This window comes from Mobula birostris, chromosome 25, assembly GCF_030028105.1.
Source record: "Mobula birostris isolate sMobBir1 chromosome 25, sMobBir1.hap1, whole genome shotgun sequence".
NCBI classification, from domain to species: Eukaryota; Metazoa; Chordata; class Chondrichthyes; order Myliobatiformes; family Myliobatidae; genus Mobula; species Mobula birostris.
In genome coordinates this window covers 14,212,465-14,237,808 of record NC_092394.1, presented here as the reverse complement: position 1 = coordinate 14,237,808, position 25,344 = coordinate 14,212,465, and the positions used below count along the sequence as shown (strand labels likewise).

General features: G+C 43.6%; 1 protein-coding gene across 1 annotated transcript in view; it reads right to left on the bottom strand.

Moving 5' to 3' along the window:
• sgsm2 (small G protein signaling modulator 2) overlaps positions 1 to 25,344 on the bottom strand; it is a 274,118-nt gene that overhangs the window by 63,259 nt on the left and 185,515 nt on the right. Inside the window, exons 3-9 of the mRNA XM_072242777.1 lie at positions 25,035 to 25,197; positions 21,536 to 21,694; positions 17,485 to 17,552; positions 15,338 to 15,483; positions 12,662 to 12,796; positions 4,376 to 4,500; positions 3,279 to 3,346 (exon numbers count right to left, since the gene is read on the bottom strand). Coding sequence (XP_072098878.1) covers positions 3,279 to 3,346; positions 4,376 to 4,500; positions 12,662 to 12,796; positions 15,338 to 15,483; positions 17,485 to 17,552; positions 21,536 to 21,694; positions 25,035 to 25,197 — 864 coding nt within the window. The remainder of the gene's footprint in view (positions 1 to 3,278; positions 3,347 to 4,375; positions 4,501 to 12,661; positions 12,797 to 15,337; positions 15,484 to 17,484; positions 17,553 to 21,535; positions 21,695 to 25,034; positions 25,198 to 25,344) is intronic.

Below are 25,344 nucleotides of genomic sequence, written 5' to 3'. Positions count from 1 at the left end.
CTCATAGGTTATTTTATCTCCAGCTGAGAGAGCAGACAATGCTTTGGTTGAATGCATCTTCTCAAGGTCAGCATTACCAGCAGTCTCTCTGAGACTTTTGTATTTAATCCTCCCAAGTAGCACTTGAAACATATTGAAACTTATTGAAATGTATAAAATTCTAAAGGGATTGGACAGGCTAGATGCAGGAAGATTGTTCCCGATGTTGGGGAAGTTCAGAGCAAGAGGTCACAGTTTGAGGATAAAGGGGAAGCCTTTTAGGACCGAGATTAGGAAAAACTTCTTCACACAGAGAGTGGTGAATCTGTGGAATTCTCTGCCACGGGAAACAGTTGAGGCCAGTTCATTGGCTATATTTAAGAGGGAGTTCGATATGGCCCTTGTGGCTAAAGGGATCAGGGGGTATGGAGAGAAGGCAGGTACAGGGTTCTGAGTTGGATGATCAGCCATGATCATACTAAATGGCGGTGCAGGCTTGAAGGGCCGAATGGCCTACTCCTGCACCTATTTTCTATGTTTCTATGTTTGAACTCAGTTGTTTTGACTTGGAGGCAAGCATGAACCAGCACAGCCATGACTAGCAATGAAAAAAGAAAGAATAGTCCTTTTAAACCTTATCCATGTATATAATATGAAATATTGTTGATTTTTTTAAAGGTATTGAAGGAATCAAGGGTTATGGAATTAAAGCAAGAAGGTGGCAAGGGGGTAAAGATTCAGCCTTGATGTTACTGAACAGCAGAGAAAGCATAGAGATTGAAAGGGTTATTCCGGCTCTATTTCTTGCATTCTAATTTTAATGAAGTGCAACACAACAATATTCCAAGAAAGTTGAGCTATAAACTCAGCCAACTCCATTATGGGCCTCCCCAGCATCCAGGACACTTTCAAAAGATGATGCCTCAAAAAAGCGGCATCCAGCATTAGGGACCTCCATCACCCAGACGTGTCCTCTTTTCATTGCTACCATCAAGCAGGTAGTACAGGAGCCTGAAGACACACGCTCAACGTTTCGAGAAACAGCTTCTTCCCCTCTGTCATCAGACTTCTGAATGGACAATGAACCCATGAACATCACCCAACTTTTTTTTGCTCTCTTTCTGCACTTAATTTAAATTTTAATAAATATTTCTTATTTTAATTTATATTTTGTTATTATGCACTGAAATTTACTGCTACTGCAAAACAACAAATTTGACAACATGTGCCAGTGATATTAAACCTGATTCTGATTATGAAGTTGTTCCTGTGTCAAAGTTCCCTCATCTTTAAGGTCACAGTTTTACAACATCGTAACAAGTCATTTCCTGGGTTCACTTTACATAATAGTTGGTGCTTCCTAGTCTAAGCAATGTCCAAGTCACCTGTAGTCACAATGTCTTTGCAACCTGACATCTCCTAGGAATATTCTATTACAACAAGCCCAGTGGAAGTTCCTTAAAGCTGCAATATGGCAGGAAATATAGCTTCACTATAGCTGAGGATTCATGGGGTGCATGGTTGTTATGAGGGTTTGTTTGCTTGCCGGTCATCGACTGGCCCGTTGGAACTCCGCAGCAGCTCTTTCCCATTGGTTGCACTGTGTGCCACAGCACCGGTGTCCAGTTACAGACACCTCTGGGGGATAAGAATAGCACACACAGGAGACTAGGTTTCTTCCCTTTTGTCTCCAGGGGCTCCTCTCCACACTGCGGTCACGACCGGTGCTGAAGAACCATTGGGAGAGTTTGCTCCAGACGTGCACTCTTAGCTAAGTCTCTGTTTGTTGAATATTTAGCTTTGTAGCTTGTACTTAGATGTTTCGTCAAATCATTTACTGTTTATAAATAAGTGACTAATAAGCTTATTCATAGTCAGTGTTTCCTGTCTCACTCACCAAACCCGTGAACCTGCTTCCACGTTACACTGGTGTACAACATCAGCGGCCTTGGGCAAAACCCCTTCTTGTACACCTAATGTAACATAGTGCTGCAAGCAGATAGCACTCCTGTCCCATAGAACATAGAACATAGAATAGTACAGCACAGCACAGGCCCTTCGGCCACAATGTTGTGCTGACCCTCAAACCCTGCCTCTCATATAACCCCCCACCTTAAATTCCTCCATATACCTGTCTAGTAGTCTCTTAAATTTCAAGTGTTAATAGAATACTCCCACAGTAGCTGTGGGAGTCTGCGGCTTCCATCCTGACCTCTCGTCCAAAGTGTATGGACTTGACACATTCTCCCTGTGAATGCGTGGCTCTCCTCTAAGCCAGGGGCCCACAGAGCCTTCAGTTGGAGGTCGGGGTCCATGGCATAACAAAGGTTGGCGATCCCAGCTCCAGGTGCTCCGGTTTCCTCCCACATCACAAAGAAGTTTTGCTGGCAGCTGCAAGTTCTACTGTAAATTACCCCTAGTGAAGATGAGTGGTAGTAGAAGCAGGGGTGGGGGAAGTCGACAGGCATGAAAGAACAGGTCACCGGGCAACTAAGTGGCGGTAACAGCTCTGAAACTCAGCATTAACGCAATGTGCCAAATGGATGCTTAAGAAAGCATATTAAACTTCACACTAAAAAAATTCCCTAACTGTCTGGTTGGATCCTTGAGGCTCTCTATCGGTTGAAGTCAACCATGGATGCTGCATCCTAGCTGTTTATGTGATATGCAGGCCAGGGCAGTACAATATGGAGAGCACGCTGTTGCCCATGCAGCAACGACCCTCCACCCCACTGCTGATGAGTCCAGAGGAACAGCAGAGACTGATACAGTTTGGAACCAGCAGTGTCGCAGGAGTTGCCAGTCAGCATTGAACTCAATGTAGGGCTGACTTAGGGACTCCAGCTCCAGAATTTTCCTCAGGGTTTACTCTCAAAGCCTTCCCCATGAGTGGGTATAGCCAAAAGGCAGCGGAGGGTTGAAATCAGAGTTTTCCTTCTCCTAGATGAGCTTCCGACTATGGCTGACAAGGCCCGTCTGCCCGAAGCGACTGGTCTTAAGGCACCAGAGTCCCTTCTCCTGTCAGTAGAAACAGTTCCACCAAGCTTAGTAGCTAAGCTACACATGAAGGCCAGAAGCTGGACTTGGTTGAGAGATGGAGGTGCACGCCATTGGGAGCATTTAATGGCTAGTGGGAGCTTATTCCCACTACTCCCTCCACCCCCCCAAGCTATAACAACATTAAGGAAACTGGTTGGATCACGTAAACTGTGCAGTCAGGCCTTTTGCATAACCACAACATTAACAGGGATGTGCTTCAATAAATCACTAACAATAGGATAAGTTGGAAAATCACTTACGCTGTTGATGGCAGTGAATGCAGACTATCTGATGTAACGGCACAGTTAAGGCATAATCCCAATAGACACTGGAAATAAACCACAGAAACAAAGTTTTTTATGAATTGAAAACTTTCCTTGCAACTTTGAAAACTTTTAATACTCGATTCAGAATGTGGCTGTAATTAAGTAGTCAATTCCACTCAATCAGTGTCCTAATTATGCATGGTCCAAAATATTACAGTAGTTGCTGGACTTCTGAAAAGAAAACAAGTCATGTGGCACCTGTGGAAATGAAGTGCACTTTCAACTCTCTCAACTATACTGATACTTTCCTAGTACTAACAAACAGTTCCAGATCTGAACTATTAACTGTTCCACTCTGTATAGATGCTACCTGGTCTGCTGAGTGTTTTCAGCATGTTCTGTTATTGTGCAATTTTGCAGCAAAGATGCACACCAAGAAATTCCTGTACATTTCACCCGTCGAATCATTCGTCATTGAGTTTTCCATCAAACCCAGAGCCGGAGAAAGGGAATCCTTAAAGAAACTCTTCAATCTGAGATGCACTGCAAGTGGTACTGCCACTCACGCTGGCAATGCTTGCTGATGTTCAAGTGGTTTTACAGCACAAGCAATTGGGGTTCAATTACCACCACTATTGGTACGTTCTCCCTGAGACTGCGTGGGTTTCCTCTGGGGCTTTGATTTCCAGGTACCCTAACTCATTCCAAAGGTACACAGGTAATACGTTATGGGATTGCTATATTGGCATTGGAAACATGGCGATACTTGGGGGCTGCCACCAGCACATCCTCAGACTGATGCAAAAGATGCATTTCACAATATGTCTCGATGCACGTGTGACAAATAAAGCTAATCTTTAATATTTCGTATACAGAACAAGACAGAACTACAGATGCTGCAATCCTGAAATAAGACCCAAAAACTTCAGAAAATAATGTGAACAGACACCCACAGACAAAGGAAATCTAGATCAAAGCTTACGAAGTTTTAAGCGATCAGTGGCCGATTGCTTTTGGTGCACAAAGATATCTGAGCACAGAGCAGTATTGATTATTACAGCAGCAAGGGAATTGGGTTTGACTCAACTAACCTCTTTTCAAGCTCAGAGTCTCCTAGCGTTCCATTCATGAGCTGATTTGGGGTCCACTTCAGGGTTAAATGGTCTGCAGATTGGTGAAGGGACAGATATCCTGGAACTGTCTCCACATCCTCCTTCTGTTGAAGCAAACAGAAGCATGGGACACAATAATAGTATTAGTTCCTTTCGCTATATGGTGGCATAGGTCTATATTGGAGACTCGAGGACAGAGCTTCCAAATATTTGTTTATATATGAAAACAATGTCCATGCTTAAAAACCCTCATCTTAATTGTTTTTTTCAAAATTCTTGCATTGCCTCAACCATACGCTACCTCTTGAAGATTTGCCAGCCCACCAGCCTTGGATACCTTGTCACTCTTTCAGTTCAGACATCCAGTGCTGCAAAGTACCTTGATGTACATTACTTCGTGAAAGATTTGAGGTAAATGTCAGGTGCTATTTTCAAGATAAAGACCTCACTTTTCCATATGTAAATGCTATTTATTCCTCATTCCTCATTGAGAAAGTGGGCTACTCTTATCTTAACTGGCCACTTAGGATATAGAACAGTACTGGCAATAGAGGTCCTTTGGCCCATGGGCATTGTGTATGTAAACCCACTGAGAATCAGAATCAGATTTAATATCATTAGCATATGTTGTGAAATTTAATCCTACACGGTTCACAACTCCCCTCCCCCCCTCCATTTTTCTTACATCCATTCAAGACTCTCCTAACCGTCCCTGTTGTATCTGCCGCTACCACCGCCCCAAGCAGTGTGTTTCATTCACCTACCATTCCCTGTGTAAAAAACCTACCTCTGACATCTCCACTAAACTGTGCTGTGCTCATCATAAACAGAAGTCTTCTGGTTAAAAAAAAATCTCCATATTGTTGTTAGTTGACGAGTCTCAGTGCATTACTGAGCATGGAAGATGCACTGAGATAAACTCTGCTGAATAAGACTTTACTCTTTTAAGGCTGATTTATACTTGTGCATACGGGCTACGCTGTAGACCTGATTTATACTTTTGCGTAGCCTTACGCCGTAGCGAGCATGCGTAGTTGTGTCTGCGTCGCTCTGCAGTTCACCACCAAAATGCTAGTTGACGGTGGGGTTTCTATGCCACTGTGTTGAGTTTCTTCGTGACAGAAATGGACGAGGAAATGCATTTCAAATATTTTCGGATGTCAGCAGGTAGATTTGACAATTTGGTTCATCGTCTCCAATGGTTTATTTCACATCAGTGTACAGACATGGCGGAGAAAAGCAACAGGAAATGCATATGAGGAAATGCGATGCTACCAAGCCGACCAATCACAGTTGTTGCGGTCTGCGTCGCCGCGCGAGTTACATTTTTGGGGAGGTGCACGTCACCCTACGGCGTAGGGTACGGCATAGGGTACGCGATACCTACGGCGTACATTTGATGCACAAGTCTAAATCAGCCTTTAAACGACACACTTTGCCCCCCTCCGCAGATACCATCGGGACAGCTGCTCGCTCGCTGCTCTCGACTTTGATTTCAGAACCAGCCCACCTGCCACCAGGGACGTACCTCCTGAAAGGAGCTGCAAGAAGGCCAGCAATATCATGAAGGATCCTGCCCACCCTGCGCAGGGACTGTTTTCCCCACTCGCATCAGGAAAGAGACGACACAGCATGCAGATTCAAAAACAGTTACTATCCCATGCCATCAGGCTGATCAATGCACCACCTACTAACCCACCCTTCCAAAATGCCCAGAACCACTACTTCACCATTTCCTGTCAGAGTCGCCTTCTGTAGAGATACTCCTGTACCTAGCAGCACTTTACTTACATAGTCTACGTATATTAGCTAATCTTGTCTATTTGTATTTATTATGTTCTTAAAAATTTTTGTTCTTTATGCTTATTGCATTTTTTGAAATTTATTTTTTATTGAATTTCATCATCAAACAAACATTTCTATAAGATGTATTTCAGATACTGTACATATATATCATATAATCATATTTGTCACAAATCTCCACATAATGTTTATCTGAGGTATACACTTATAGAAAGGAGAGGAAAGAAAGAACAATCGAAAGAAAAAAACTATGTACAGAGTAGGGAGTGTTTTTTTTTACAACATATTCATCGACTTGTGAGAATAAAATCAGGCCTAAGAGGTGTTATGTAGTTAAACCATTTTTTCCAGTATGAATAGAATTGTTGCAACTTATGATTAACAGATGCTGTTATCTTCTCCATTTTGTAAATGTCCATTGTAATTTCCATCCATACTTTTAAAGTTGGGCTCTTCTGTGTAAACCATTTCCTGATAGGGGTCTTTTTACCAGCCACCAGCAGTACATTCATTAAGTATTTATCTCTTTTCAACCATTCTTGAGGTATATACCCAAAATATATGGTCTTACTCTCTAAGGGTATTTCACATTTAAAGATGGCTTGTCGGGCATTATGTATCCCACTCCAATCGTCTTTGATAATGGGGCATTCCCAGAAAATATGATAATGGTTTGCATTTTGATTTGCACAATTTCTCCAGCAAACAGAGGGGGTTACTATCATCTTTGTGTTAGTCCTGATGAAGGGTCTCGGCCTGAAACGTCGACTGCACCTCTTCCTACAGATGCTGCCTGGCCTGCTGCATTCACCAGCAACTTTTATGTGTGTTGCTTGAATTTCCAGCATCTGCAGAATTCCTGTTGTTTGGGGTTACTATCATAATGGGATTTATTGCGTTTCTTTCTAAGGTCAGATCCGGAGTAACAACCACTTGTGTATAATAAACCAACTTTTACAGACATCTCTCTTACATTGTCAGTAACCACCTTGGCCACCAGAGGGGGCAGAATTGTGATGAAGCAGAGAGGACTTCACTCTGGCCCTGTCAGAAAAATTCAGGAAAAAGGGGGTAAAAATTATCCTGGGAGCTGGGTGGAATGAAGGAGCAATCCAACATTGAAAATCCTTAACACGAGAAAGTCTGCAAATGCTGGAAATCCAAAGCAATGCACACAAAGTGCTGGAGGAACACAACAGGTTAGGCAGCATCGATGGAATTGAATCAACTGTGGATGTTTCAGGCTGAGGCCCTACTTCAGGATTCATTCTAATGAGGGTAAAAATAGCAAAGGACATAATACTTGGAAACATTTTAGCAAAGGTGGCTATTAAATGGCTACGTCCTACTTAGTATCCCAATTTAAATCAGGACAGACAAGAAAGAAGCAGGAGAGGACTGGACTGGTTCATAAGTGACCTCTTTTGCTATTACTAACTCGAAATGTGCAGGTTCCAACATGGATAACAGCTCTTTGGTAACAGGGGTTGACGGTCCAGTATCACGGTCATTACAGAGCACATGTTGTTTTATCAGCTACTCAAGTAGAATTACTTCTCCCAAAGCTATGGATCTGAATCCAGGGAAAACAAAACAGGCTGTCATCACAGCACAGTACCAAGGGATTGCTATAATACTTTTTGCACGCTGCTACTAATCGAGGACATCTTCAAAACAGAGGTTCCTCAAGAAGGCGGCATTCATTATTAAAGACCCTTACTATCAGGTACATAGCCTCTTTTCATTGCCATCATCGGGAAGGTGGGACAGGAACCCAAAGACCCACATTCAATGTCCTGGTAACAATGTCTTCCTCTCCACCATCAGATTTCTGAATGTTCCGTGAACATATTTGCACTATTTATTTATTTGTTTTAACTTTTTTTGTGTCTTGCATTGTACTGCTGCCACAAATTAGCAAATTCCACAACATACGTTAAAGATAATAAACCCGATTCTGATTGCTTTAATCTGAAACCACATGTGCTGTTTCAAATGACCGCGAAAGATGTAATGGACTACTCTGAAGAGCAGTGGCATCTGACTGATAGCTAAATCTCAATCTATTTTAATAATGTTATTTATCTAGTCATTATGACAAGTGTGCCACAACCCTCAAATATTCATACTGTCTGCACTTTTCATGCATTATCTGATTATGCTTCAATCCCTGTAAGACAGTTCAGATATTGTTTAAAAGCAAGAACCTTCCCCTTGCCTCAGTACATTTAAGTGAGGGGAGATCTTTGGGCCATGGTCTGGAATGGTGGGGAGGACTTGAAAGTAGAACAGCATGACTTCACATGAGATTTGCGCAAAATGCCTCATGCAGAACTGAATAATTATTCAATACTCAATTGCTCTTAATATTAAATTTCTTATTTTGTTCCTTCTGATTCACTTTATCAATTGTGACAAAGATTATTTGACTGAGTTTTGATATTTTTGAAAAGTGTCTGGCTGCATTCCAAAGCAATTTTGAGTTGATTACACTGTCAGATCTTTCGATATTCTCAAATGACAGAAAGGATAAATTTAGAATATTTTTAGATCCATAAAGATTTAGATTCTCTCACAAATGTATTAACTGACAACATCATTTAATTTCTTCTCAAAAGGGCTATGGAATACTTTGCTTTGCAGAACAATCATGCTATGGATTTAGAGTGAGCAGTTCCCTCATACAGGGTTTGCTAATTTGATATCTAATCACTATGGTCAGAGATATGAATTTGTGAGGAGGCACCGTTTAATGTACTTACATACATTTCTTCCACCTGCTAATTTTTGATTGCTCATTAAATGACCAAGTCATTGTGGTGCTAATCTAACAGTTTTGAATCATCACGGCTAACTGTGAAAGTGAACTCGGTAAATCTGGTAAGTTTATAGTCTTGTACCAGAAGCAAAGGCACAAGACCGTAAGACATAGGAGTGGGATTAGGCCATTTGAACCATTGGTTCTGCACACCATTCCATCATGGCTGATTTATTATCCCTCTCAATCCCATTCTCCTGCCTTCGCCCATAACCTTTGATACCCTGACTAATCAAGAACCTATCAACCTCTTCCTTAAATATACCCAATAACTTGTCAACCATCTGTGGCAATAAATTCCACAGATTCACCGCCCTCTTCCTAAAAGAAATTCCTCCTCATCTCTGTTCTAAAGGGACATCCTTCCATTCAGTGGCTGTGCCCTCTGGTCCTAGACCCTCCCACTATTGGAAACATCTTCTCCGCATCCTGTCTATCCAGGGCTTTCAATATTTGATAGGTTTCAATGAAAGCCACCCTTCATCCTTCTAAACTCCAACGAGTGCAGGCCCAGAGCCATCAAAACGCACCAGCCAGCAGAGTCATAAAAAAAAAGATCAAGCACAAAAAACATTGGAAATTCTCAGCAGATCAGGAGAGAAATTGAATTCATGTTTTGGGTTTATTAATTTTCCTCAGAATTGATTTACTAATGTCCTTCCCTGACAGATCTGCTCTAAGTACAACTTTAGCTTCACACTACACAGGGGACAACAGAGCTAATGGAAAGCTCAGAGTGGAGGGGAAAAAAATTACAGGAAAAAAAATTACATACTTGGGCACTTCTGCAGTAACAGAAATTTGTGGGTTAACGTTTATCCCTCAGACTTGAATACAAAAACTATACTGACACACTGCTAAATGCAAGACATTCTACAGATGCTGCTGTGTTCCTCCTACAACTTGTCTGTGTTACTGAGACCCTACTGAAGTACTGTTTATCACCCTGACTTGGGAGTCCTTGTGCATGATTCCCTAAAGGTTAATTTACAGGTTGAGTCTGTGGTGAGGAAGGCAAATGCAATGTTAGCATTCGTTTCAAGAGGACTAGAATATAAAAGCAAGGATGTAATGTTGAGAATTCATAAAGCACTGGTGAGGTCTCACTTGAGTATAGTGAGCAGTTTTGGGCCCCTTATCTTAGAAAGAATGTGCTGAAACTGCAGAGAGTTCAAAGGAGGTTCACAAAAATGATTCCAGGATTGAACAGTTTGTCATATGAAGAGCGTTTGATGGCTCTGGGCCTGTATTCACTGGAATTCAGAAGAATGAGGGGTGACCTAATTAAGAACTGTTGAATGGTGAAAGGCCTTGATAGAGTGGATATGGAGAGGATGTTTCCTACAGTGAGAGAGTCAAAGACCAGAGGACACAGTCTCAGAATAGTTGGGCGTCTTTTTAGAATGGCAATGAGGAGTTCCTGTAGCCAGAGAGTGGTGAATCTGTGGAACTCTTTGCCACAGGCAGCTGTGAGGGCCAAGTCTGTATGTATATTTAAGGCAAGGGTTGATAGATTCTTGATTGGTCAGGGCATGACATGAGGAGAAGACAGGAGATTGAGGCTGAGAGGAAAGTTGGGTCAGTCATGATTAAAGGGTGAAGCAGACTCAAGGGGCCGAATGGCCTAATTCTGCTCCTATGTCTTACCTATGCAGTATACAACCCCGAGGTTTGTCTTCCCCACAGACAGCCACGAAACAAAGAAAACCATGGAACTCATTCGAAGAAAAACATTAACCCCACCCACCCGTGTGCAAAAAAAAATCGTGTAAACGACAATAAAAAAAGACCTTTTTCATCCTTGTAATTTCAGTCTTTAAGGATGAAACTGGAATTACTTTCTTTTTCATTTTGTTTTAAATAATTCTGACCCCAGGTTACATCACTGATGATGCGTCCCAGGGCATTCTAGGATGTATCTCAGCATGATAAGGTAGATTAATTAGAAGAAAGCATAAAGGATGTCAGAGGTAGGTTTGTTTACAGAGAAAGTGGTGGGTGCATGGATCACCCTGACAAGGGATGGTGGTAAAAGCAGGTACATTAGGGGCATTTAAGAGTCTCATAGATAGGCACATGGGTGAAAGAAAAATGGAGGGCTATGTAGGAACGCAAACACCTGCAGGTGCTGGAATTTCAAGCAATAAAAATTGCTGGTGAACGCAGCAGGCCAGGCAGCATCTCTAGGAAGAGGTACAGTCGACGTTTCAGGCCGAGACCCTTCGTCAGGACTAACTGAAGGAAGAGTTAGTAAGAGATTTGAAAGTGGGAGGGGGAGGGGGAGATCCGAAATGATAGGAGAAGACAGGAGGGGGAGGGATGGAGCCAAGAGCTGGACAGGTGATAGGCAAAAGGGATATGGGAGGATCATGGGACAGGGTTCCCTTTGTCCTCACCCACCACCCCACCAGCCTCCAGGTCCAACATACAATTCTCCGTGACTTCCGCCACCTCCAACGGGATCCCACCATTAAGCACATCTTTCCCTCCCCCCCCCACTTTCCGCAGGGATTGCTCCCTACGCGACTCCCTTGTCCATTCGTTCCCCCCCATCCCTCCCCACTGATCTCCCTCCTTGTAAGTGGAACAAGTGCTACACATGCCCTTACACTTCCTCCCTCACCACCATTCAGGGCTCTAGACAGTCCTTCCAGGTGAGGCGACACTTCACCTGTGAGTCGGCTGGGGTGATATACTGCGTCTGGTGCTCTCGATGTGGCCTTCTATATATTGGCGAGACCCGACACAGACTGGGAGATCATTTCGCTGAACACCTACGTTCTGTCCGCCAGAGAAAGCAGGATCTCCCAGTGGCCACACATTTTAATTCCACATCCCATTCCCATTCTGATATGTCTATGCACGGCCTCCTCTACTGTAAAGATGAAGCCACACTCAGATTGGAGGAACAACACCTTATATTCCTTCTGGGTAGCCTCCAACCTGATGGCATGAACATTGACTTCTCAAACTTCCGCTAATACCCCACCTCCCCCTCGTACCCCATCTGTTATTTATTTATATACACACATTCTTTTTCTCTCTCTCCTTTTTCTCCCTCTGTTCCTCTGACTATACCCCTTGCCCATCCTCTGGGCTTTTTCCCCCCCTCCCCCTTTTCTTTTTCCCTGGGCCTCCTGTCCCATGATCCTCTCATTCAACTTTCCAGCTCTTGGCTCCATCCCTCCCCCTCCTGTCTTCTATCATTTCGGATCTCCCCCTCCCCCTCTCAAATCTCTTACTAGCTGTTCTTTCAGTTAGTCCTGACAAAGGGTCTCGCCCCAAAATGTCGACGGTACCTCTTCCTAGAGATGCTGCCTGGCCTGCTGCGTTCACCAGCAACTTTTGTGTGTGTTGCGGGCTATTTAGGAGGAAGGGTTAGATTCATCTTACAGTAGGTTGTAAGAGCCTATACTGTGCTGTAATGTTCTGTGTTCAAAATAGTTTGTCAAAGGATGTGACTGCAGTGATTGTCGGTGTAAGTAACACTGCAGAAAGTAAAGGGTTAAAATATTAGCCAGTAACTATCATACAGCCCTTTCAACCTTTTTCAATACACTGGGCACCACTGAAGCCTTTAGTATTGACTTTGGTTATACACAATTGCCCAGGGTTACATACTTCGCTTTCTGTGCACTACTTACTGGCTGGACAAGTACATTATTCTTCCCATACAGAAGGTGTGTTCTGGAATTCTGATGTAACGACTCCACGTATTCTCTCGCTGAAGCAGCAAATTTATCTTCTGACATGCTTCCACTTGAGTGACGCTTCCTTATCTAGAAAATACAAATTCATCGGCTTGATCAAACAATCTGTGCATTCACCGCCCTGATTCCTGATACTTCGACCCCGTGGGAATTAGTCTCCCACAAGTGCTCACCTGAAGTATCAGGACAGGTTTCTCAAAAAAACAGGAGAGCCTCAACTAAGCTCAATCCTTCCCCAATATCCAGTTATTGAGATTAGCTTTATTTATCACATATACATTGAAAAAAATTGGTGAAAGTGCGTTGTTTGTGTCAACGACCAACACACAGCCCGGATGTGCCAGAGTGGGGGAGGGGCAGCCTCAAATTTTGCCATGCTTCCAGCGTCAACAAACCATGCCTTTTACTAACCCTAACTCACATGTCTTTGGACTGTGGGAGGAAACCAGAGCACCCAGAGGAAGCCATGCAGTCCCGGGGAGAACTAACTCCTCATAGAGAGCGACAGTAAACCTTACAGCCAGCGCTATGATGGCGTTATGCTGACTGCTCCACTGCCGTGCTGCCCCTCTATGGTTGCATAGATCACAACGACTCTCCCAATCATACAGGCAAGGTGCTGGTCCTGATTGTGAAGAGCTAACATGATGCCAGATACTGAATGTGTCAATGTCTTAGTTACACAGCACATTTGCACATTTATAAGAACGATCTTCTAATTCTGCATCAAATTAATACCATATGTGAAAGCTAAGTGACCCGTTCAATCCATTCTCATAAACCCTCTTCTCCCTGGCTATTTTTTCAACTGTTTCCACGTTCTTGGCTTTAAGCATCTGAACTGGAAACCACAAACTGTCTATAAATTTCAAATGAACCCACAACTCTCCTAAGTAACATTGAACTCTTATTGACTTGGTATATGACAAAGTACTGCCTGCACCAGGACCATAGCCCTCCCATCCATGCGACTGTCCTAATTTCTCTAAGTGTTGAAATCAAACTCACATCTATCACTTCCACAGGCAGTTCATTCCACACTCTCATCACCCTCTGAGTGAAGTTCCCCCTCAAGTTCCCCTTAAACATTTCACCTTTCACCCTTAACCCATGACCTCTAGGCTTGCCTTCACCGTCCCATTAGGAATGTTGTTTATCTGTGCAAGAACAAGCTCAGAATCCTTTCATGCATGTGATTGAGCACAATAACCTAATCAGCATGTAGCAGCACAAAAGATGCAAAAAGGCACTCTATTCCTTGAATAATTTGCAAAGTGGTTTTACTTCCCAAGAGTCTTAGAAAACTACAGCACAGAAACAGGCCACTTAGTCTGTCTGCCGAGTCGCATCGATCTGCACCTGGACTATAGCCCTATGGAGGGCTACCATCCCCTACCATCCACGTACCTACCCAAATTGCTCTAAACATTAAAGTCAAACTTGCATCCACCACATCCACTGGCAGCTCATTCCACACTCACCACCCTCTGAGGGAAGGGGTACCCTCTCAAGTTTCCCATCAACATTTCAGCTTTCACCCTTAACCCACGACCTCTCGTTGTAGTCTCAACCAAGTGGAAAAAGCCTGCTTGCATTTATTTAATCTATAATTGCAGGTCGTATCTCGGGTAATGATGAGTTTGAGTACAGAGAGGAAATTAAGAACCTGGTGGCATGGTGCGAAGACAATGACCTATCCCTCAACGTCAGCAAGACGAAGGAATTGGTTGTTGACTTCAGAAGGAGTAGCGGACCGCACAACCCCATTTACATTGGTGGTGCGCAAGTGGAACAGGTCAAAAGCTTTAAGTTCCTCGGGATCAATATCACAAATGACCTGACTTGGTCCAACCAAGGACAGTCCACTTTCCAAGAAGGCTCACCAGGGCCTTTACTTCCTGAGAAAGCTAAAGAAATTTGGCCTGCCCCCTAAAACCCTCATGAATTTTTATAGATGCACCATAGAAAGCATTCTTCTAGGGTGCATCACAAGCTGGTATGGAAGTTGTCCTGTCCAAGGCCGGAAGAAGCTGCAGAAGATCGTGAACACAGCCCAGCACATCACACAGACCAATCTTCCGTCCTTGGACTCACTTTACACCGCACGCTGTCGGAGCAGTGCTGCCAGGATAATCAAGGACACGACCCACCCAGCCAACACACTTTTCGTCCCTCTTCCTTCCGGGAGAAGACTTAGGAACTTGAAGACCCATACAGCCAGATTTGGGAACAGCTTCTGTCCAACTGTGATAAGACTGCTGAACGGATCCTGATCCGGATCTGGGCCATACCCTCCAAATATCTGGACATGCCTCTCGGTTTTTTTTTGCACTATCTTACTTTCCCCTTTCTATTTATGATTTATAATTTAAATTTTTACTATTTACTATTAATTTGTACTCCAGGGAGTGCAAAGCACAGGATCAAATATTGCTGTGATGATTGTACGCTCTAGTATCAATTGTTTGGAGACAATAAAGTAAAGTACCCCTCATAATTTTGTATCCCTGGATAACATCCCCCTCATTCTCCTTCACTCTAGGAACTATAACATTTATTAGATTTATTAAAATACATTAAAAACAGATTTTATACTAAGTTGACTCTTACACCAAGAGCCGGCCGTTTAGACGGGGAATCCTGGTGTCCATGTGCCCCATGAATACGGTGCCTTTGTACCAGTTCATCAGCAGATGGGTCTGTCCAGTAATGGTCAGCAGTTTTAAGTTTTGTATATTCTAGTGCACAAGGCCCAACTGCAACAAAAAAAACATAAATTATTTCTTTATAAACCAAAGCAGAGCAAAATGGAAATGAAATGATAAACAAAAATATTTGATTTAGCCATGGGTGATAAAATTTGCTCGTTCCATTTGCAAAATCACAATCTCTGTCAAATTTTATTCATTCCTGCATTTCCCAGTCCAGCTGGAACTGGATTAAAGATCGATTAGCTTTATTTGTCACATGAGAACATACAGTGAAATGCGGCGTTTGTGCCAACAACCAACACAGTCAGAGGATACCGGGGAGCATGCGTCCCATGTGTTGGCAGCTTCCAACACCAATATAGCATAACGACACTTACTAACTCTAACCCATACATCTTTTGGAAAGTGGGAGGAAGCCAGAGCACCCAGAGAAAGCCCACGTGGTTATGTGAAGAACATACAAACTCCCTACAGGCAGGGGCAGGAATTGAACCCCGATCTTCCAATTGCTGGCACTATAATGCGTGATACTAACTGCTATGCTACGCCCTAAGGAGGTCTCGCTCGACACACAAGTTCTGGTCATATTTTCTTCTACAGTATGTAACAAATGCGTTGTGAAGTTGTGACATTCTCTGTTGAGATGACTCAATTATTAAAAGGAAACCCTGATTTAGGCTTTGTGCTGAGAAGCTAATTCACATCATTATCAGTCATACTAATAGTCAGGAGATCCACACAGGTAAGTCACTTTAAATAACGTCATTAGAGAAACTCTAGATTTGCCTCCTGCTGTCATTATACTGACAAATCCAATATGATACTGAAACTTTAGCTAGATTAAGGATCAAAAAAGAATGCAAATATATTGCAAGTAATAAGGGTTCACTAATTTAAGATTGTAGTCAAAGGGTCATCAATCTTAGCACTCAATGCTAATTAGACTTTGCGTTCAACCCTTGATATGCACTAAATTCTGAAACTCTGTGTACCTACTCAGTAAGTACGCAGAACTTTGTGACATGGTGTCACCCCTAAGCTGATCTTCCTGTCAAAACTACTTTCACGATTCACTTCCAGAAGCAGGTTTTTCCTCACCTTTGAAAAAAGTTCAAACTCTCCATCGGTAATGTAATCCATCCGAGAATTATGTGATTACTGGAACTTAAAGCTCGCACTTACCCTAAAATGTTAATTTGAAACAGTGAACCTTCGTCTAAGTTACTTATCAATTATCCAGGTTCCAATACACTGGCAAGGCTTGATATGGACACAGCTTATCAGAATGTTAGTTCATCTCAATTCATGGACTCTCTCTCATCTTTACTGGTCACTTTCCATGGTTTATCGCTTTTGTTTCACATACTTATACTATGGTTTGTTTCATTATAGTAATGCCAGTCACATTATACTGTCTGACATAAGCATGCACCTCCGCACTTTATGCCAACCTGTCAATCTTCACCCACTCAGGGACCTGCGTTAATATTACTTTGTGACAGTATGTGCTGGATCGTAACTATATGTGCTGTGTGTGACTATATGTCTTGTGTTTTTCACCTTGACCCCAGAACGATGTTTAGTTTACAACTGTTTTTCTGTACGGTTAGAGTCATAGAAAAGTACAGCACAGAAACAGGACCTTTGGCCCAGCTAGTCCATGTCAAACCATCTAAACTGCCTACTCCTATTGATCTGCACAGGGACCATAGCCTTCCATACCCCTACCATCCATGTACCTATCCAAACTTCTGTTAATGACAATAAACTTGAACTTAACCTTGAATTCCAAATAAGAACATTGAGAATAATTTCCTTGCCTTACTTTTGCCTGAAGATCTATACCACTGCCTCTCCCTACCAAGATATTGTCCATTCTAGTAGGGCTGCACATCATTCATGTGAAACTCTTACTCCATGGGTGAGGAGGAAGCAGCTGGCAAGAACTTTTAGACTGTACACAGATTCCTTGATTTTATTGTAACAAATAAAAGAAAGTAGGCTACTTCCTCTATGAGGAATTAAAAGATGAATTTAGAACCTTACCAAGCAGAGACGCTAGTATGGGTCCACAGACGGGATCTGCTATTAGAGCTTGCTTCTCGTAATATTTACTAGAAGACACAAAACAACACAACTATATTTAGAATATAGAACATTATAGCACAGTACAGCCCTTTAGATCATAATATTGTGTTGGCTTTTAAACCTACTCTAAAATCAATCTAATCTTTTCTCCTATATAGCACTCCATTTTTCTTTCATCCATGTACCTACCTAAGAAACTCTGAAATCTCTAAAATGTATCCACTTCTACCCCACCAACATTCTCCCCCCTCCCCATACTTTCTTCCAATCACCTTCAAATCATGCCTCTCAAAGTCCAACCCGACGTCCCAATCACGAGAGGTGGGAACAGCCAAAGCCGGCCAACAGGGCTCTGGTGGAACAGTACAGGCCAGTCCCCTGTACAGTGGATGCAATGGATTATAGAAACGTTAATGAACTCCAACTTCAGAGGACGATGGAGATGGGAGGTCATCAATGGCCCTATGCCCCACTTGAGGGCTAAGGGGTCAAACCAAAACCTTCATATTATACCCCTTTGTACTGGCCATTCTGCCCTAGGAAGAAAGTCTCTGGCTATCCATTCAAGTTATGCCTCTCCTCAACTTGTACGCCTCTATCACGTCATCTCTCAGACTCCTTATACATCCCTGAAGATATCAAGACCAATATCACTGCCCCTCCCTCCCCTACCAAGATATTGTCCATTTAAGATAGTGACAAGTGGTTGCCTCTTTGAACCCATCTGCGAAAAACAGCTTAATTCCTCTCTTTAATGGCATTTTTGTTTTCCTTTTCAAGGTGGGTGGGGTCTCTCGAGGTCCTGATCTGCAACGGCACTCAAACCGCTTTATTTTTTTTTACAGCAGATGAGTTCCGTCCATGGAGCTTGTCGGCTGACCGTTTTCCGACATTCTCCAGGCACGGCTTGGGAGATGGTGTCTCCGGGGTGCTGCCCTGAGGATGACTGAGGTGTCATGGGAGATGGAACATCAAGATTTCACTGCAGCGGATGTAGGGAAAAGCGACGTGGCAGACTATAATATCATAACAGCAACGGTCAGGCTCCCCTTTGACTGTGAAAATGGGTGGTGTGTGTGTGTGTGTGAGAGAGAGAGAGAGAGAGAGAGAGAGAGATCAAACTGAACTGTCTGGTGAACAACAGTTTTTGTTGACCGCAGGTCATGGTCTCTTTTTGGGCGTTTGGTGGGTGACGGGTGCTGATGCTTTTTGCTGAAACAGGCTGGGGAGGAATGGGCAGGTTCTTGCATTGATGCTTGCTGCTGCTTGTGCGAGGGAGGGGGAGAGGGGAGCTTAGGAGTTCTAACATTTTTCTGTCGTTTATTCTTGTGGGGTTCTTCAATTTTTCATGGATGTCTGCAATGACAAGTGTTTCAGGTTGTATACTGTAAACATTCTCTGATAATAAATGGAACCATATGAACCTTCACATCATCGAGAAAATCCCTAGCTTGCTCAATCTATCCTCATATAAGACATGTTCTCTTATCCTGGCAGCATCCTGGTAATTCTCCTCCGAACCCTCTCTAAAGCTTCCTCATCCTTCCTATAATGAGGCGACCAGAAATGAGCACAATATTCTAAGAGTGGTCTAATCAGGGTTTTATAGAGCAACATCGCCTCATGTAGGTATGAAGTTTGTCAGCAGGATCATTTCCAAGAGATAAAGTCTTGGTTATGGTACGAGAGGTAGATCTAGAGCATGTGGCAGTTGCCTCATGAGAGCACCAGTGATACGTGGGCAAACAAGGTTGTGGATATAGGTTATGGCTCTTTATAGGGTCCGTCCAGAGGATGGAAGTGAAGTTGATTAAACAAAGGGTGGTGGCAAATAGTTCAGGGAAAGACAGGCAGGAACAGAACTTTGAGATAGGGATGAGTGGTGACCAGCACTGGACGGAGCCAGGCCCCTCTTTGTCTCCACTTTCAGGCAAGCCCGATTGTGTGACAATCTCCAGAGCATCACCTGGAAGCAAGTATGCCTCCTGCACAGGGTTGTCTCAAATGCTTTATTTCCAATGAAGGGGCCCAAATCATGCGCCAATGCGTCGTGCACATTGGCAATGGGCACTGCTCCCGTTTCAGGCACGGACAGAGTGGCTTAACCAATGCAGCATGTTGTATATTTACAGCGTGGGTCACGGGCATTTGTCTTGCTGTGTGGATGCCAATGAACCTGTGCTGATCCAGGGTAATCCTAAACCAACTTGTCGAACTACACAGCCATCATTCAGTTGGATCCAGAAGGGGATAGAGACAATTCCACCTGGAATTCGCATTTTTGGATTATAAACTTTAAACACGGTGTGTGGGCTCTGCACATTGCACAGTGATAGACCTAACCTAGTGGCCTCTAGTTCAATCCTAATTCACTCAGACAGAGTAGACTTGAAAAAGGGAGAGGGATTTTTAAAAAATGTCAATGTTGATCATCTTGCTTGTCTTGTAACAGCACCACTGTTAGACAACTGTTTGGTGGCAGTTTAAATTGGATTAAATTGAAGTCTTAATTAATGATCATGACGACAACCAGTGCATCCCCAACACATCACTGGCACCAGCCTATCTGCCATCAAGGACCAAGTATATACAGAAAGGAGCCAGAACATCAATTTTATTTTTATTTTATTTAGAGATGCAGCTCGGGAACTGGCCCTTCCGACCCAGTGAGCCCGTGCCACCCAATTACACTCATTAACCCTCTAACCCGCCTGTACATCTTGGAATGTGGGAGGAAACTGGAGCATCTGGAGGAAACCCACACGGTCACGGGGAGAACATACAACTCCGTACAGACAGCAGTGGGAATTGAATCTCGGTCGCTGGCACTGTAATAGTGTTATGCTAATGCTACTCTAGCATGCCACCCCCGAAGGGTCCCACCCGCCCTGCTCATGGACCGTTTGTGCCACTCCCATCAGGGAGGAGGCTACGTAGCATCCACTCCAGGCCCACTGGACTCAAAAACAGTTACTTTCCCCGAGCAGTAAGACTGATCAACACCTCTACCCGCTAACCCACCCCTCCACACCACCCACATGATTACCTCATCATTTCCTGTCATTCACCTTATATACAGACACACCTGTGCCTAGCGTCACTTTATGGATGTACAATCTATCTATGCATATAAGCTGACTTATGTTTTAATATTTATTATGTCTTTTTAAAATTATTATTTTGTTATTTTGTGTGACGCAATGGACCCGGCATTACAATTATTTTGTTATCCTTTACACTTGTATACTGCAATTGACTTTGAACAATCTTGAAGCTTGAATAAGGTATTAGAGGTTTCTATCTCCTCTGATGGGTCCATGTACATTATGCTTTCATTCTGTTTAAAACATCCAATTTAAAATAAGGTTGTGTCTCCCCAGTTAGACGCAAAAGTTTCAAACTCTTAGTTGTAAGCCGCTTTGACACTATATGACTCTAGGATCTATATAACAATTTAATATACTGGAACAGGAGGACTGCACCTGCACGTGAAGAGCAGCCTGAACTGAACATCAATTGATCGATGTAAAAGCCCTTATCTCACGACTGCTTGGTCAATAGATGTTGAAGCTGAGATGACCTTCAGTCAGGTAAAAAGGTGGCAAGATTGAGATACAAAATGGATATTGTTTAAGGGGCCAACTATCTTGCCCCAGGTCCACTTGCATGAATGACATTTAAAAGAGTTTCTACAGGAAGCTCATATAATAGATGCTTTGATGGATATTTATTTGGTTAGAGATGAGGCTTGGTAACAGACCTCTCCAACCCAATGAACCCACACTGCCCAGTGACACCCACGTAATTAATCAACCCACTAACCCGTATGTCATTGGACTGTGGGAGGAAACCAGAGCACCCGGAGGAAACTCATGCTGTTATGGGGAGAACGTGCAAACTCCTTACAGACAGTGGTGGGAATTGAACCAGGGTCACTGGCGCAGTAATAGCATTGTCCTAACCGCTATGCTACCGTGTCACCCTTAATATCTTCATATTGGAATCCTACCTGGAGTTATCAACAATGTACTGAACGATTTTATCCAGAACCTTCTCAAATAAGGCTGTGCGCACCCAGATATGCTTGATGGCTTGAGGTGTCAAGGTTGGAGTCTTGGATATCGATCCCTGCCTCTTCAGAGATTCTTGTCCGTTGGAGGCATTCTTCCTGCCATATATACACAAATGCATGAGAGTTTAAAGCTAAAAAGGAAATCAGTATCCTGGTTAGAACACGTTATAATTTATTCATTTACTTGTGAAAAACAGTCACAACATTATCCTGTTTATGCAGGAGGTCCCGAGGTAGAGAAATATCAAAATGTCTAATGTCACATTGGCCTCGAGACTCTAATGGGATTTCAGGGTTGCAACACTTTTATAATGGCTGAGCTGAATCTGAAGGGTCTGGAGTAATTTATATGTCTGGATACCATATCACAAAAAGGATTTATTGGTCTTGGAAGGGGCAAAGTGCAGACTTCAGAATAGAGTTGAGCTCCAAAGATTGGATCATATGACTGATCACATAAAACTAGGTTCATAATTTCCTAATATAGATTTATAATCTCTTGACATACAAGGCAATTGGGGAAATTGAATTGTGGGCAGCATGTAGATACACTTTGGGCAAAGCGAGGGTCAGATTCAGTGAGCTGGAGTCCTTGTGATGCAGTATGGTCATGGTGGCACGGTGGGGGTATGAGCTGGATTGAGGCCCAGGCCCGAGAACGAGGAACGAGCTGGACACGGGTCTGGATCAAAGCAGCTGGGCCTGGGCTGAGAGCAAGAAGTGAGCTGATGACTGGCCATTGCTGGAGCATACGTGGGGCTGGATCGAAGCAGAAGGGCCTAGGACCAAGAGTGAGGAACGAACCGATGTTTGGCCATTGCTGGAGCGTACGTGGGAATAGATTGAAGTGGCAGGGTCCAGGCTAAGAGCAGGAAGTTAACCGATGTTCAGCCATTACTGGAGCACACATGGGACTGGATCGAAGGGGCAGAGCCTAGGATCAAGAGCGAGGAACAAGCCGACGTTCGGCAGATTTAAACACCCGGCCAGATTGAAAAGATCAGGGTATCGGTGCCAGGCCTGAGGGATGGGCCGGTGTTCAGCTTATTGCTCCAAGAGGTTTACTCTCGCCCCTGTGCTGAGCTGACTCTGTGGCTGTGGCCTGCAACCAACAGGCTCCCAGACTGGCTTTGTGGCTGAGGACTCACTTTCATGGATTCTGCAGTTCATGCTCTGAATGTCACTTGTTTCCTTTTTATTGTTTGGGCGATTTTTTTCTTTTTTTTCTCACATTGGGTGTTTGAAGGTCTTAACTGTGTGGGGTTTTTTTAAATGGGTTCTATTTGTTTTGCGGCTGCCTGTAAAACGACGAATCTCAAGGTTGTACAGTATATAGTATACATACTTTGATGATAAATGCACTTTGAACTTTGAAATTCGGCAGAGTTTTTCCTGTGGTGGCGAGGTACTGATAGACGAGTTATTGTCTCAAACACAGGAAGCCTTGTGTGCTAAAGGGTTTAATTACCCATCTTGTGTTTAATTACAGCAGAAATTAAGAATGAGAAAGAATACCATGAGAAAGATCTATTACATAAAGCTGAGAAATTAAAGATTCAAATAATACAGTTGATTAAACACAAGAGATGCTGTAGGTTGAATTGAATTGAATTGACTTTATTTCTTATATCCTTCACGCACGAGGAGTAAAAATCTTTATATTACGTCTCCATCTGAATGTGCAATGTGCAGATTATAGTAATTTGTAATAAATAGCATGTTCAGTAAGATATGCAACAGAACAGCCAATATAGCTTAGAAATACAATCGTGTCAGCGTGAATTAATCGGTCTGATGGCCTGGTGGAAAAAGCTGTCCTGGAGCCTGTCGGTCATAGTCATAGTCATACTTTATTGATCCCGAGGGAAATTTGGTTTCGTTACAGTTGCACCAACCAAGAACAGAGTATAAATATAGCAATATAAAACCATAAATAATTAAATAGTAATATGTAAATTATGCCAGGAAATAAGTCCAGGACCAGCCTATTAGCTCAGGATGTCTGACCCTCCAAGGGAGGAGTTGTAAAGTTTGATGGCCACAGGCAGGAATGACTTCCTATGACGCTCTGTGTGGCATCTCGGTGGAATGAGTCTCTGGCTGAATGTATTCCTGTGCCCAAACAGTACATTACGTAGCGGATGGGAGACATTGTCCAAGATGGCATGCAACTTGGACAGCATCCTCTTTTCAGATACCACCATTAGAGAGTCCAGGTCTTGGCTTTAATGTTGTGGTATCGTTTCCCAGACGGCAGGAGATGGACAAGTTTGTGGTCGGGGTGACTTGGGTCCCCAATGATCCTTTGGGCCCTTTTCAGCATCCTTTGATGCTGGAAATCCAGAGTAACACACACAAAATGCTGGAGGAACTCAGCAGGTCAGGCAACAGGTATGAAAATGAACAAACAGTCGAGATTCTTCATCAGGACTGGAAAGGAAGGGGGGAGACTCCAGAATAAGAAGATTGTTGGTGGGGGGGCGGGGGACGGAGGTGATAGATGAAACCAGGTGGATGGGGGAAGGTGGATGAAGTAAGAAGCTGGGAATTGATAGGCGGAAGAGGTAAAGGGCTGGAGAAGAAGGAATCTGATAGGAGAGGAGAGTGGACCATGGGAGAAAGGGAAGGAGGAAGGGACCCAAGGGGAATGAATAGGGCAGACGAGAAGAAGTGAAAGATCAGAGTGGGAAATAGAGGTGGGGGGGGATTGAAATTTGTTCACTGGAAGAAGAAATCAATATTCATACCATCAGGTTGGAAGGCACCCAGACGGAATATAAGGTATTCCTCCTCCACCCTGATCTTGGCATAAGAGGGGCCCATGGACTGACATGTTGCAATGGGAATGGGGATGGGTATTTATCTTTATTAATCAGAGACCAGCACTGACAGCTCTTTGTGTTCCTGTCTCCAACCTTCACCTTCCTCACTCTTCCCCCACCTTGCCCCTCAATTTCTTTTCTTCTCTCTCCTTGTCTGCCTTCACCCCTCACTCACGAGCCTCTGTCTCCCAGTGCCACCTGGGGCAACTTCATACCTTTCAGTCCACCAACCACCTCGGTCTCGTTTCACTCCTTCTCCTCATTATACTGGCCGTCTCACCTCTCCTACCTCTGCTCTGATGCAGAGTTTCAACCTGAAAAGTCAGCAATTCCCTTCCTTCCTCAGATACTGAGCTCTTCCAGCAGATTGTTTGTGGTACGTTCTCCGGTGACCGTGTGGTTTCCCTCCAGGTGCTCCAGTTTCCTCCCATATTCCAAAGACACGAGGGCTAGTAAGTTATAAGCATGCAATGTTGGTGCTGGAAGCATGGTAACACTTGCAAGCTGACCCCAGTACCTCCTCGGACTGTGTTGGCCCTCGACGCAAACTACACATTAATTGTATGTTTCGACGTTCATGCGACAGATGAAGCCAATCGAAGAGTCCCACTTACTTATTATCCACCAGATGCTGTAGCTCCTGAACCTTGGCACACAGCTCCCCAGCGACAGGGTAGGTTTTCCCAACTTTTGTGAAGAGTGCCGCCACTTTGTCGCTCCGCAGGAAGCCAGCAGCGCGGCGCTTCAGCATGTACAGCAGGCAGGCCTCGACAACAGCTGGAAAGAGACGAGAGAGAGCTTGTTAGGCTTCTGCAATTGTTCCAATCCTGTCATGTTAAGAAGTCCACTTCCTCAGGAAATTGGAAGGTGTAGCACACACAAAATGGTGGAGGAACTCAACAGGTCAGGCAGCAGCTATGGAGG